The sequence below is a fragment of the Centroberyx affinis genome, unplaced genomic scaffold, assembly GCF_046629955.1.
Source record: "Centroberyx affinis isolate AG114_WGS23_722 - 3 ecotype Tasmania unplaced genomic scaffold, CSIRO-AGI_Caff_v1 ptg003492l_1, whole genome shotgun sequence".
In the NCBI taxonomy this organism is placed as follows: domain Eukaryota; kingdom Metazoa; phylum Chordata; class Actinopteri; order Beryciformes; family Berycidae; genus Centroberyx; species Centroberyx affinis.
The window spans coordinates 46,569-62,009 of NW_027281447.1; the positions used below are offsets into that span (position 1 = coordinate 46,569).

The following is a 15,441-nucleotide window of genomic DNA, read 5'->3' on the forward strand; positions in this document are numbered from 1 at the left end:
TCTGGAGTCACTGATGTTTTGGAAACAAAATACCATCGCTTGCTGTTTTGTGTGGTGACTGCCACGTGTACAGTACAAAGCTTGCCCCCCCCTGTTTATTCCATAGAAAAACTGGGATCAATATTTACCAATGTGGACAGAAAAATTCCACGTGCACGCGCTCACTAGTAGGTCAATAGCGCACGCGCACGTCAACGCCCCCCCCCCCCCCCCCCCCCCCTTTCCAGCCGGTTTCCAGTCAGTCGCGCGCGGATCGAGTGAACCTACCAAGAGGTGGTGACCGACCGCAGGTTTTCAATTAGAAACCTAAAGAATATACCTTTCAGTAGCAACTGACAATTACGCGAAGACCTTAACTTTTATTCGAAGGGTCAGCGGTACCGGAGATAAGTCCAGGCGAAGGAAAGAAGAAAGTAATCCGGAGGGAAAGCGCCTGAAGTGAGCTTGAGGATCAAAGCTAACGCTAGCCAGCCTTTGCTAAGCGGTCTCGTGTCATTTTAATAGCCATTTGCTTTGACACAATCGCTGTGCTTGCAAAGTAGACAGTCGGGAAAATTGGATATTAGCTACATTTGATTTGAACAGTGAGGTGTCTTGTCATTGCATTTCGTTTGCTTCTAGTTTGCAAGCAAGGCCACAAGCGACGGGTATTCGCCTAGCAAGATTAGCTACGATAGCCGGTCTTATTGAGGTTACACCGGCTCTGCGCTCATTAGGACAGTGGACTTGTGTGTTTCAGTGCTAAAGTTAGCTTCCGTCTAAGCAACTTTACATCGGGAGGTATCGGTGTTTATAAGTTAGCTACACTTGATATTGTGAAAGCCGTGTGCTTGGTAATGTTGAAACAACAACAGCAGCCCGGCTCAGGCGGGCGGAAAACGTCTAACGGAACCTCGGGCCCCGCCAGTATGTCTTCCACGGCCAGTGGGATCAACAGCAGCAACAGAACACCGGCGGGGAGGTGAGCATGCTCGGGGTTCCCTCTCAGGACAGTCCGGGGATTTTCCTGTGACTTCGAGGCCTACCGGTTAAAGCGTTGTGTTCCAGTAGGCGTGTCTCAGCAATAGGGATTCTTCTTCTGGTCCTATGAAATTAGTTCACGTGAGATTGACAGTGCTTCCAAACCAATCAAAGTGGTCAAATCAAAACTGACGAGATTTTATGACAAATGGGTGACATTGAAAAGGCGGGCACGCAGGTTTGGTGAAAGCGCCAAGGAGCAAATCAAATGGCAGAATGTAGGAGATAGAAAGTTTATCTGACCAGTCAGCTAAACCGTATTTATTACTGACAGAATAATTAATTTTACACAGCACTTTTTTCAGCTAACAAAACCTAGCTACACATTAATCATAATATTTAAAATATCGTTGAGATTTTATGTCAAGAACAAGGTCAAATGCCGTCTTTAGCTCCGAGACGACTGTGTGTTACTGTGGGACTCAACTCTGTTTCCCAGTCTTTGTTTTGCCCCAGTGTTTGTGAGTAGCAGTGATGCCACTCCATGTGTGTTTTGCATCAGCTGGAGGGCACGCTTTACCTAGATTGAACTCTGTCCTGACAATGAAGCTATGATGATTGAGCATTCAAAATGTAAAGTTACCACATAGGTTACCCCATTTCCATCTAAAATATCGCCATGTTGTACACTTTAAAAATCTTTTGCCTGTAATTGAAACATTCTTTGCCCCTTGATATATATGTTTTCACATTTATTGTATTTGTGTTTAAAATATGCCTTTTCAAAAAGTTATCAGTAGACATTCTTCTGGGATCAGTTTAGCAACAGTTTATCAGCAGCTATATAATGGTAAAGGTGTAGCCTATATGGCAATGGGGTCCTTGAAGGAAACTTTAATTGCAGTAGGAATATTGATTAACCAGCCAGTCAGGCCTCTATGAGCAAGCTATCTTGCAAACTAGCCCCATGTAGTATAGGCACATCAGAAATATGGAATGTGACCAATGCTGCCTTAACGTGCATTGTGAACAAGTTGTACTTGATTTTGTTTCTAAGCAGGCAAACTTGTTCTAACTGTGCTGTCTGTCTTGTTATTCAGGAATCGAACTTCTGTGAAGCCACCATTCCAGTCATCTCCTGTGAGTATTATGATCTAGAAAAGTTGGACAACAAACAGCACACAACATATTGTACCCATTGTTTTAAACCAGGGTCTGTATTCTCAACTTAGTTCGCCCATGGTACTTGGAGTGGGTTTTCTGATGTCATTAAGTGGTTAACGCCACATTATGACAGTGTTTAGCACCGTCAACAATGTTGCTTATTTCAGTATCAAAAGCTATGAGATAGTTTCACGTGATGTCTTTCTGATTTACTCCATCTTGGTGGTTGCTTTATGCCTATTTTATCTGATTGGAGTCACTCTTTCCCCTCTGTAGGTGTTTGAGGGCGTTTACAACAATGCCAGAATGCTCCATTTCCTCACAGCTGTCGTGGTGAGTCATGTGGTTTGTTATCGTTGTCTTTCTCACAGCATGATGATTTAGCACTCATTTACTTAATGGAACTTAATGGAAGACAACCTCACCCTGCCCTGCTCTTAGACAAGCACCATTTCTTGTTAGAAACAAGATACAAATTCATTCCAAAACTTCCCTTTTCCATCATGATCTGTCCTGTCTGTCCCAGGCAGTGATTGCCTGAGGGTTACAGCAACTGGCTTGTGATCTGAAGGTTGCCGGGTTGACTGACTGGGAAAATCTGGCAAGGGAAGTGTTGGTGTTGTTCATGGAGAGGGAAAGAGTACATCTCCTGCCTTAACTACTCCTGTGCTGTCCATGCTTTTGAGCAGGGCACCTAATCTCCAGTTGCCCTATTGAGGCACTCACTGTCACTAAAAGACTGTGGTTGTCCAGGGCAATCCACAGATACTTTTCCAAGTATATTAATGTAAGTAAGAATGTGTTTTCCTGGTTCCTGGTTTGACAATGTTTTTAAAGAAAGTCTTCATCTGTCTCGTAGGGTTCCACCTGTGACATTAAAGTGAAGAATGGCAGTGTGTATGAGGGCATATTCAAGACTCTCAGCTCTCGGGTAAGAAACACATCTTGACCACACAGGCACACGCACCCCTCTATCATTTTACAAAGCACTGGTAGTCATCCTGTCACTGTGATGGTAAACTCTAGTCAAAGAAACATGGCCTCTTCATTGGTTATTTAAAAACAAGTAGTCATCCATTCTTGCTGTAATGCCTGCTTTTCAAGTTCACGCAATCCTCACTGCTGGTGTTTTGTCTTCAGTGTGAGTTGGCGGTGGACGCGGTCCACAAGCGCAGCGAGGAGGAGGGCTCGACATCAGTCCCGCCCCGGAGGGAGGAGATCACAGACACCATGATCTTCAGCCCCTCAGACCTGGTCACTATGATCTGTAAAGACGTTGACCTCAACTACGCCACCAGAGGTACACACCCACACACATACTGAGGTTGAGGGAGAATAAGAAATTAACAAGTACTTATTCTGCACAGTCCTGCGATGCATTTGTGGTGATGACATATAGTTGTTATTGAATAGGAGAATAGGATTCTGGGAGTTATGTGACAATTCTCAAAAAAAAAAGGGTGGGAAGATTCATCGTAAAGTTAAACGTTTACAATAAACGTGTACTCCTTTTTATTAATTAAACACTGCTCAATAAAGAACAGACTTGATTTGTAGAAAATGGTTTTCTATTTCCTGTAACACATGATACATTTTGATAGTGCACAGTTAAAGAGGAGTTAAATGTCTCTCCCTGATTAATGGACTTGAATTTTCCTCCTGATCCCATGGAGGAAAATGGAGGAGATAAAATCATTTTATAAAAGCCAAAAGCTCAAATTCTGCATTTCTCTGTTAAAATTTCTTTGTAAAAAGAGCAAACGAGAGCATAGCATTACATAATTTAACGTTTTGAATCGGAACTAAATGCACCCTGCAGACAAGTCTTGCCACAGGAAGCGTCTGGTCCTGATTGATATTGTGTCTCTGTTGTGTCTAGACACCTTCACCGACACAGCCATCAGTTCCACCCGCGTCAATGGAGAACACAAGGAGAAGGTGTTGCAGAGATGGGAGGGAGGAGACAGCAATGGAGAGAGTTATGACCTGGAGAATGATGCAGTGAGTCTCTCCATCTCTCTTACACACATACAAACACCAACCAACAGACAAATCATGTAAAATACCTCTTGGCCTCAGAAATGGTATATTAATTTACACCCTCATTCAGAAATAATCGCAAACACATGCACTCCCTCATTTATCTTAGCCTCAGTCTTTTGAAACAAGTGGACTGCCAAATGGAGATAAATGACATAGGAAATCACAGCTTCCGTAGATCTGATCCACTATTTGAGCGTTATTTCAAATGACTGATTATTATCATGCCCTATTAAAACCCTGAACCTTGATGAATGCATCCAGTGAGTCTCTCTTTTTTTTTTTTCTCAGTCCAATGGCTGGGATGCCAACGAGATGTTTCGTTACAATGAAGTGAAATACGGAGTCACGTCAACATATGACTCCAGCCTCTCCATGTACACGTAAGTTCTCATATGGATTCAGTGACCTGCAGAATTATTATTCAGTTATTATAAAGATGTGCCAAAAAGGCTGTGCTGGAAAGGAATTGACACAAGTAATGACCTAGAGTAACATCAAAAACTATTCCCCCCCCTCCGTTTAATTTTCTGCATTTTTGTCACATCTTGGATTCTAGTTGTTTATCAAGTCTAAAAAACAACTCAAGTCTGAGAGAAAAAATAGAAGCTGGTGCTTCTCTTATTTGTTACGTGTCCAAGGGAATCAAACAGCCAATGTCAAGGTGTCAAAAAGTAATGCAACCAATGAGACTTGAAGGGAGTATATTGGCTTAAAATTCCAACTTCACTGCCACCTTGTATCAAGATAAATATGTTACATTTTAGGGTAAAATTCCCCCTGGTCATTTCTCCATTTACAAGTGAGTATCAACTCTGTGTGCATTTTATGCACCCTAGATGGCAGTGATGTCCAGTCATGTGCCATTGAGGGCCAAGAGTATGCAGGTTTGCACCCCAACCAAATACTCCAGCTGATTTCACTATTTAGCACAACTTCAGAGATATTTATATCAGAATTTACTTAATTTTTTTGGCATATTTTCCTTGTTCTGCCCCCACCCCCATTCTCTCTCTCTCTCTCTCCCCCCCAGTGTGCCGCTGGAGAGGGGAAGCTCAGAGGGCTACCGGCAGAGGGAGGCACGCGCCGCTCGCCTGGCAAGTGAGATTGAGTCTAGCCCCCAGTATCGCCACCGTGTCAGCCTGGAAAATGAGGAGGGCAAGAGCGAGGAGGAAAAGTACAGTGCCGTGGTGCGGGACGGTGGTGATCGTGAGAGGGGCCGCGAGAGCCCCCGCGACAGGGAGCGCGAGAGAGGCCGAGACAGTCCTGGAGCCAGCAGCAGGTGAGAGGGGTGGTGCTTAGGGGGTTTGTTGGGCAGGTAGATGCCATCAAGGAACAGTCTAGAAAAAGTCATTTAGAAGGTGAGCGGCACAGAAAATTTCTCGGATTCTTGTGACCGCAATCCTTATTATTCCATCAGATTTGTATACTACAGTCAAATTTGGCAGGACAATTTCTGGTTCATGGCCTATGTTTTGCCCCAGGATGTGATATATTATCCTTCTTTCTTTGTCAGGGATGGCAAGTACATTCCGTTACCCCAGCGTCAGAGAGAGATGAACCGGGAACGAGAGCGAGCCGAGAGGGGCCCCGGCGGGCCTCCACCTCACAACCGCCTAGGCGGAGGTTACCGCTCCACCCCTCCATCCTCCTCTTCTTCCTCCCCCAGACCCCCCCTGCCCTCTGCCGCCGGCCCCCAACCTGGTGTCTCCCCCGCGGAGCGAAACAGCCCCCTGTCTGGCCGAGGCGGGGCCTACGCTCCCCACCACCCACAGGGAAGCCCCAGCCCAGGCCCCGGCTCCGGCCCTGCAAGCCCCTACACCCCTGCCTCTCCTGGGGGACCGGCCACCGCAGCCTCTGCTTCAGCTGCCCCGTCCCCAGCCAGCCCCCCCGCCCCACACGGACACACTGTCCCCCACTCCCACTCACTCCCACACTCGCTGTCTGATGCTGGCAGGCCTGTCAATGGAGGTGAGTGGAATGTGTGAACTTGTATCAAAGATGTGTTTTACCAACATATTGGCATGTTGCTTGTGAAACATGTATTGAAAAGAGGATAAGAGAACTTCTTTTTGTCCCTTTCAGTGGCAGCCAGAACATCTCCCAAAGCCCAAAGACCTCCACAGTCAAGCAGAACAGTCCGCACTCCAAACTCACACACTCAGTCAACAGGTACACAGTTTGCTGTCACATCTAGCCAACTACTTTTATAAAATGCACATCTTTTTATTATTAATGAATTTCGCTTAAAACCTAACCTCTGTTTTTCCCTCATCCTCTTCCAGCCACTCGCTCTCCTAAATCAGGCCCCTCCCAGGACACGCCTTATTTGGACACATCGTCTGTCTCCATGCCCGCCCAGAAGACGTCTGGCCCCGCCCCTCTATTCCCTGTAGATGGTAATGTCCCACCCTTCGCCTCCTGTTCCTGTTTTAGTTAGACCTTCAGTCAAATCAAAGTCAAAACCATTTTTAATCTGTAATGAAGTGAGCTCCATCTGCCATAATGAGAGGGTCATCTCATAGGAGAAAGTGACAGGTGTTGAAGTTGGAATCCAATGAAGCACTGCATTTACAGAGAAACTAATTACTTCCCTGTTTGTCTGTCTCTTCTTTACAGTGAACGAGATCCTTAGCACAGCTGCAAAAGAGCGCTCAGCCGAGAGCCCCAGCAGCACAGAGGATGGCAAGAGTAGTAAAGGTGTGTGTGCAGGATTTGAAATTGGTACCAGCCAATTGCTGGAAAATTTTGGCTGTGGCTTGTAAGTCTCTCAACTGAACTAGACACATAAGCTTTTTGATGATTTAGTTGGCTGGTGAAATCCACTAGCCACAGTGCAGATGACTGAAAAGTTGCATGCCTTGTTTGTTTGTGCATGCACTGACAGTAGTTGTCTGTGTGTTGTAGTAATTAAGATTATAAAGTACTTCTCTCAAACTATATCAAGGTCCAAAAATGCATTTCACTGCTGTTGGTGTTTTTATTTTAATCTTTTCACATTTGTTTGGTATTTTCACCTTCGGTTCCTCTCCCTTCCTCCAGCTCCCTCGGTTCAGCAAAGGTCGCAGATTGAGGAGCTGCGTAAATTTGGCAAGGAATTCAGGGTAAGAGTTCACCAGCCTCTCCATGAAGCATGAAAAAGGAAATCTGTAACCAATCCAAAGGGCAGTGTCCTCAGAAACTACTGGTGTTACAATGCCGCATGTTTCTTCATATGAACACTGAAGTGATTTTTTTTTTGGTATATATTTGGTTGGCTTACTCATTCTTCAGATAGGACAGTATGCTATTCAAAATATTCTCACTCTTTCTGCAAGTCCCTTTAGATTACAACATAGCTAAATGGTATGCAGAATGCAAATCCAAAACCCAGCCAAAGCTCTGAAATGTTGACTCATAATTTTACTTAAGAAAAAAAAACTTGAGTAATATTTTGTGTTTTCTAAAGCTATTGAAGAACATAGGCTGTGGACATGCGCTATCACCTAAATCTAATTGGTCTCTCTCAGTAGATGATAAAGTTCTATGTAAACTGTGATGAATGTACGTTGGACAAATCACACATTAGGGATGCACAGATACATTTTTTTGAGACCGATATCCGATATTTTCCCACCCACGTTGGTCGATACAGATATACATTTTTGTAAGAATCTTAGTACAAATGTAGGTGCAAAACAGGTTAAGCTTTACAGACATGCCTGTCTTAAGATAATTGACCATGCTAGTTTTTTTTCTGTTGCTAATTTGACAGTTGTATTAAGTGATACCTAGTAAAAATGGTCACAAAAATGCCAATTCCACAATCAGCCAAACATCGGCAGTAAAAATCTCGGACCAATGCAGATATTGCTTTTTAAAGCTGATATTGGCCGATAGTCTGCCGATATATCTGTGTATCAGTGCATCCCTATCAGGCATTGAAGTTAGTATTTGACAGCTAGAGTTAAAATTGCAGTTAATTGATGTATTGGCCTACAAATCCAAAGCAGAAAAAGGCCAGATTCAGACCTTGACTTGTGTGTCACCAGTGGAAAATGTTAGTCTGCTGCCCTGGAAGTATATTTATCCACTTGCTCAACCTTCATCCCTCCCTTCCATCTCTGTCCCCCCATCCCTCTTGCTCCTCCAGCTCCAGTCTAGTGGCGGCAACTCTAGTTCTCCCAGCTCCCCAGCAGCAGCGACCCCTCCTGCCCCGAGTGAGATAGCCCAGCCCGGCCCGGCCAAACCCTCCCCATCAGATGCTCACCCAGCCTCAGAAGCTAAACCCCAGCCCCCAGCTCCCAGCCCTTCGCAGCCCCAGCCTCAGCCCTCACCGGCACCTGCTGAGGACCCAACTAAGGACGCCGCCGCTGCACCTAGCGCCACAACAACCGCCACCACGGGACCCATTTCAGACAGGCAGTCGCCAGCCGTCCCACAGCCGGCCAGGACGCCAGGAAGCGAGGAGGGCAGGTCAGACACAACAGAGAGGACAGAGGGTGTGGCTGAGTAAGTCATGAATAGGGGGCTAGAGATTTGTCATAGTAAACAGATTAGATAGCTAAATTACTTCCTGCAGTGTGATGTGATATGCATATTAGATTTTGCTAAATTACTTCCTTCAGTGTGATGTGATATGCATATTTTAGTTTGAGCACAATTTTTTTTCTTTTCTCCTAGCCAAGTGAAGAAGTCAACGCTAAACCCCAACGCTAAAGAGTTCAACCCTGTCAAACCTCAACCAATGGTAAGCCAACAGATTCCTGTCAAAACCTTGCAAAAAAAGTTGCTCAAACTTCATTATCTTGGTTAAAAGCAGTGTAGTATTTAGAGGACCGTGTTGACGTATGCGGTATGTATGTCAGGCCTGGAAATTTATGAAGATGGAATTTGGTCGTTTCAAGTTCATGAAAAGTTTCACAAAAGTGTGGAAAAGTATTGAAAATATTGATGTTTGGTCCCAATAGTCATTACTACACATCTTTTGTAGATGTAGACCAACTGTCGTTTGACTTTTTTTTGTTGTGAAGAATAGTCTTCGGTTATAAAGTCATCTGGCCTAGTCATAGACAGTCATATTGCCCAGCCATTATCAGCATACATCATGTTAAAAGCAGGCCAAAATCTTCAAATGCAGTCAAGAAAATATAAATGGAAAATGTGTAGAAACCCTGTTAGTTCAGGGAGATGCAGATGTATTTAGCTCTGGTTCTATTGTCCCACAGTCGAAGCCCAACACTGCGCCCACCCCACCGCGGCCCACTCCTCCAAGCCCAGTCGTCCTTCAGCACCCAGGGGGGCAGGGACCACTCTACAATGGCCCCTACCTCTCCTATGTCTCACAGATCCACTCTGTGCAGGTACACCCACACACACATAATACCTTTTACATGGCCAGCTCTGTTTCTGTTTCAAATACTCATTTAAGCGCTGTTGGTATAGGAAATGTTTGGAAGTACAACCAACCCTAGCTCTGCAGCTGTGACTGTTTTCATGGTTTCAACAGCTAATTTATTTTCTTTGCTACCAAAGTAGTTTTAAGAATTGCAAAATCTGCCTGAACACAAGTGGCTAGTGGCTAGCATTGATAGACATCAAATTTTAATTTCAAGCCCCCATGAGAAAGCATCCAGTTTTGCTGAATTTGTTCCATGCTGCTGTTTTTTGTGTTGACTTCTTCCTGTTCACTGTGTCTCCCCAGCCCCCAATGTACCAATACGCCATGTCTACAGTCAACCAGGGAAAATACAGGGGCAAAGGTAAGGGTGCTAAAGTTTGTGGACTTGAGAAAAATAAAATAAGGCCTTAAAGGTTTTTGAAAATGGATAGGTGACCTTGAAAGTACCCTCAAACACACGTCTCATAGAAGCTCACAGAGGCTTTATTAAGGTTTTCAGACATAGTGCTGAGTCTGGGGCAGGTTATGCCTTTCATATCATTATTCCTGAGATGACTGGGGGCATTCCTGCATCAGTGATCCTATTCTTAAAAGTTCCATAAATGCCAGCCAGCATATCAGACTGTACAAGGTTACAATAACTGGCAACACAACAGTGCAGTGAAGTCTGAAATAGAGCTGCAACGATTAATCGATTATTCGATTAGTTGTCAACTATGAAATTAATCGCCAAATATTTTGATAATCGGTTTGAGTAATTTTTTAAGAAAAATAAGTCAAATGTCGCTGATTCCAGCTTCTTAAATGTGAATATTTTCTGGTTTCTTTACTCCTCTATGACAGTAAACTGAATATCTTTGGGTTGTGGACAAAACAAGACATTTGAGGACATCATCTTGGGCTTTGGGAAACACTGATAGACATTTTTCACCATTTTCTGACATTTTATAGACCAAACAACTAATCGATTAATCGAGAAAATAATCGACCGATTAATCGACAATGAAAATAATTGTTAGTTGCAGCCCTAGTCTGAAAACTGCTTCGCACTGTATCTGTAATGTTTTGGAAAAGTTTACGATGCAATCAGATGTTGTTTTGGCCTGTGGGGTTCTGTTGTATTCATATTTCTGTCCCTCCCCAGGCCCAGTAGTGGCACAGCGCTCTGACCACGGTACCTCTGCACCCCCCATGCTGCAGGCTGCGGCGTCAGCGGCTGGGGCCCCGCTGGTGGCCTCACCCTACCCTCAGTCCTACCTGTACAACCCGCAGCAGTATGGCCAGCAGCAGGTCATCCAGGCCATGGCGCCCTACCCTGGACAGGTAGGACTGTGGGGACACAATCAATTTTCATGATGGCAAAAACTAGGAAAATAACACCCAGGTTGAAAATGGGTTGCTTTAAACCCACATATTCCTGAATTCTAAAATGCATGTATACCAGCATTTGCTCTGGAAGCTTGTTTAAATGTGACCCTAACCCTAACCAAATTCTAACCTTCTAATTCACTGGCTGGATTTCACTCCAATACATTAACTATGCAACAATCTCTGCACAGGAAAGTGAGCCCCGTTATTTCCACAGGGAGGGAATCATGTAAGGTCAAAACTAAAGGTCAGAATGGAGGGATTATAATGATGGTGTAAATAGAGAGAGAAGGGGGGAGTCTATAACTTTGGCACTCGGTTGAATAATGAGCTCTCAAAGTGAAGAAGAGAGGAGGCTAATAAGAGCCCCTTGAGGTAATGAAGCTCCTGTATCTCGCCCCCGCATTTAGGAAAATAATGTGATATTGAAAATTGCTTGATTTTTTTTGCTCTCTTTCTCCCTCTCCAGCCTATGTACTCTATGCTGCAGGGTGGAGCCAGGATGATAGGTCAAGGCGGGGGTCCCCACCCTCAGGCCCTGGGACCCCCAGGAGGCCCCCAGTTCCCTGCACAGGGAGACGGACCTCAGGGCCCACAGCAGGGCATCTACGGTGGGTAACACCAAACACACAGGGCAATGAATGAGAAGACACTTGTAATGACTAGTTCACATGATGCTGACAGCATTGTTTTAGCCAACTGTACAATGACAGCTTTTTAATGCTGACAGTTTAACAATTGCTAAAACAATCAACCACATAGTTTGAAAGTTGCAGTGGTATGCTAGCTAAAGGGAATAGCATAAAATGCATAAAATAGAATAGCAACTTTATTGTCCCTATGGGGAAATTTGGGTTGCAGTGTAACATATTTGAGGTATTAAAAAGTAATTATAAAAGAACTCAAAGAGCAACAACAATAAAAAGAAAAAAAAATGAACAAAACAAAAAGCCAGACAATGGACATCGTGAACATGCGATACACTGTATAATATGCAAGTATGATATGGTATATGGAAATGGCATTCAGCCAAAGCGATATTCCAGACCAGCCGGAGTGGGTTATTAAGTCAGTTTGTTCAGCAATGATATGACTGGGGGATGAAAGATTGTTTAGTTCTGTTTTGCATATCAGTACCTTTGATTCCAGTCATTTAGTCAAGAGGCATTTTAGAAATTGCATGATCAAAAATGGTCTCATGATATACTGACAGTAAAATATTCATACATACAGCTGTCAGGAGACTTAATTGAATGTGGCCTACTAAAAAAGTCATAATGACACTGTTTATCTTTGCTCTCTGAAGCTCCCCAGTCGTTTACCCACCACTCGGGTGCAGTGCATCAGCCGCAGCCCTCCAGCACCCCCACAGGCAACCAGCCCCCACCTCAGCACGCCGCCCCTAGCCCCGGACAGGTAAGACCCCTTGGATCTCCCAGATGATACCAGCATACTGTTTTCTAATCCAGTCCATCTGACGGCGTGATGTCTCCTCCTCAGAATGCCCAGTCGGGCCCCCAGCCCCAGTCCCTGTACCACTCAGGTCCCCTGTCGGCACCCACCCCTCCCAACATGCCGCCGGGCCACACGTCTCCACAGGGCTCCTACCCCATCCAGGGCTACAGCATCCACAGCCACCAGGGCATCCCACACACATACCCCCTGGGACAGTTAGCGCAGGTACGGATCCAGCATGCTTCTTCTCTTTCGTATAGAGGCTGTTTGGTCGCTATTTCTTCTCGTGCATCACAGAAAAAATGACTTCTGATAGGATTTGTAGGCCTGAAACACACCAAATGTTGTATAAAAATGTTATTTAGTATAACAGAAGGTTCTGTAATTGTGCTAAATAGGGATGCACCGATCATAGTTGGCTGATACGCATTCTAAATGAGTAATCTGTGATTGGCTGTCATCACCGTTTCGATTGCACAATCACATTATAGGCATACCTTCGTTATTTAAGCTTATGAGCCATTTGACAATTGAATGCAGGATTCTTTTTTGTGTGTTTTGGTTTTTTAATCGAGAACGGGCCCATCTGTTCTTTTAAGTGACCTTGCTGTTTTTACAGAATTGCCAGAAGCATAGCACAGAGAGAAATTTTATCTTTTAATTTTGTTCCTTTCTGAGCAGAGCACTTTTAAAGTGTCTGATTATTTTGTTCATTCGCTATTTCCAACTGTCTACTCATTTCTGATGTGGTGTTATGAATATCATAGCCTGCCCTGTATGAATAAAAACAGTAGGAAATGTGCTGCCTTAATGAAAAACTTCAAGAGGTGAGTCATCAAGCACACACTAACATGCAGTAACTGTTGGACAAAACTATGGTTTATTTACATGTGGTTAGGCCAGGAATGTCATGTAGCCATAAGAACAATGACATTTTATTGTTTATGCTTGCTGTGCACTTTTACTTGATGCACTGTTGTTAGGAAGTCTGGGTAAAACGATCCATTTCAATTGGCAATCGGATCGGTGATCAGCCAATCACATTCTTACAAAAATTGGTCCCAGAAAACCTCATCTTTGCACTCCCTAGTGCAAAAGCGGTATGTTTTTTGATCAGCGTTGCTTTAATTGGAGCCCTTTTTCTGATCTTGATGTGGTCTGTCTGTCTCCTGGCTGCCCAGGCCCATGTGCAGGGGGCGATGTCGGGTCCCCACCACTCGGGGAGCCACGGTCAGCCCCAGTTAGTGATGTTGCAGCCTCCTCCCCAGCAGGGCCCCGGCTCCGTGCCCCAGCACCCGCAGCACGGACCCCAGCAAGGAGCACACTTCTACATAGGTCATCCACAAGGTACAGGGCCTTAAATGTTTGAGAACAGGCCGCATATTGTACGTATTTGGCCGATAAAGATGATTCTGAAGTTCTTTTTACATTGATATTTTAGTCATTTAGCTGACTGTCTTATCCAGAGTGAGCAGGTAGGGGTTTCTTACTCAAAAACATTTCCAGCAGGACACATGGTAGATGGTCATCACTCGCAGGCTGTTGTACTTATTAAACCTGTGACCTTTCAGTTGCAGAACAGTCTTGTTAACCACTAGGCCACCCTACTGCCTGTATATCCTCAAATAACAGCAGTATTTGGTGCTACAGTCTTTCGACAGCTAAGTTGGATTGCAGTAAATGGTTTCTCAGCTGAATTTATGTTTCTTTTTTTTCCCCCCGTTTACCTCCCACAGCGATGCAGGTACAAACACACCCTTCTCCCTTCCATCCTCCTGGAAACTGAAGCCACCTGGCCCCCACCCACCTCAACCCGCCTCTGCGAATGAGCCCCACAGCCTCCTGGACGTGAGGCCCAGACTGGACTTGACTCACACAAACAAAGACTGACAGGATAGTACAGGGGAGAGAAGAGGACAACAAGTCACACGGCACCTTATTCTTCTGCTGTAAACCTCTTCATCAGTTCAACCTCGGTTTCAGCCCCAAACGAGGAAGACCGCGAGACTCACGGTGTTTATGATGAAGGCGGCAGACAGCAGCAGCAGCAGCAGCGTCCAATCCCGGCTGCCATCCTGCTCTCCGCTCCAACTCCCTCCCTTTTTAGAGACATAAGGCATCATGCTGGGCGGACCATTCGGAGAGGGAAAAACGTGGATGAATAAAAGGAGCAAACACACTTCCAACGTTGTGTTTCTAGCCTTGTGGGTTTTTTTAAGTACCATGAATCAAATGGGAAATACAAACTGTCGCGGGATTCTCGCGAATTCAGAGCATGTGTCCCCATACAGAATATACAGCATGAAAGGAGGGAATTGAAGTGGAGAAGGAATTTTTAGTAAAATATATATATCTATTTTTTTTTTTTTTTTTTTAAACTTGACCCGGTAGTTAATAAACACCCCTTTGCCCTTCTTCTCTCCTGTAGGGAAATATAAATAATAAAAAATGGAAAACACAAAAAAATTATTAAAAACAACAATGACCAAAAAATAAAGTTTTCAACTTAACTACAGAGCTTTGCTTGTTTGATTTATTATATCATAAATTCCGCTTTTTTCCAGAATAGTTACATTTTTCCTCTGCACTGTGTGAAATAACGGTAAACAACTTTAATGAGACGAAGAAATTTCTGTTTCATTAGACAATAATGAGGCTGCATTTCATTTGAAGCTCACTAAACATTTGCTAATAAATCAGGCTGACAAAAATTGAATAATTATACCCTAGGGTGCTTTTTGTACCTGCCTTACATTCTCATTAGCAAGGATTCATTCTGCTCAGTAGTACAAGGCAGAATGGTCACTAGGGGGACCCCTCTTATTACACCAGCTTACTCCCAAAATCATGAGGCACACAGTCCTTGTTGTGGCAGTGGAAATGACTGTTCTCTAGGTTAGTGGGACACTCTGGTCCCCCTCAGGCTTGGATGACACCACACTTTCTCTGTGACTCCATCACAGCACTCTAGATCAATGTACTACTGAAGGCACCAACTACTTTTATGTCAATGTGTCAGAGTGTGTGGCCTAGTTTCCCCGCTCAGCACGACGGCGTCATGCGACACGTTAGGA

At 44.4% G+C, this 15,441-nt stretch overlaps 1 protein-coding gene across 1 annotated transcript; it reads left to right on the forward strand.

Moving 5' to 3' along the window:
• Window positions 1–262: 262 nt before the first annotated feature.
• Window positions 263–14,849, forward strand: LOC139661262 (ataxin-2-like protein). Its single transcript, XM_071539687.1, has 23 exons — window positions 263–961; window positions 2,061–2,100; window positions 2,401–2,457; window positions 2,984–3,055; window positions 3,265–3,424; window positions 4,004–4,125; window positions 4,456–4,547; window positions 5,198–5,446; window positions 5,681–6,135; window positions 6,250–6,336; window positions 6,450–6,563; window positions 6,784–6,864; window positions 7,207–7,268; window positions 8,297–8,655; window positions 8,827–8,893; window positions 9,372–9,506; window positions 9,848–9,905; window positions 10,698–10,867; window positions 11,382–11,523; window positions 12,219–12,328; window positions 12,413–12,592; window positions 13,549–13,714; window positions 14,104–14,849. The coding sequence occupies exons 1-23, from the start codon at window positions 837–839 to the stop codon at window positions 14,151–14,153; spliced, it is 3,153 nt and encodes a 1,050-aa protein (XP_071395788.1). The 5' UTR covers window positions 263–836; the 3' UTR covers window positions 14,154–14,849.
• Window positions 14,850–15,441: the final 592 nt, after the last annotated feature.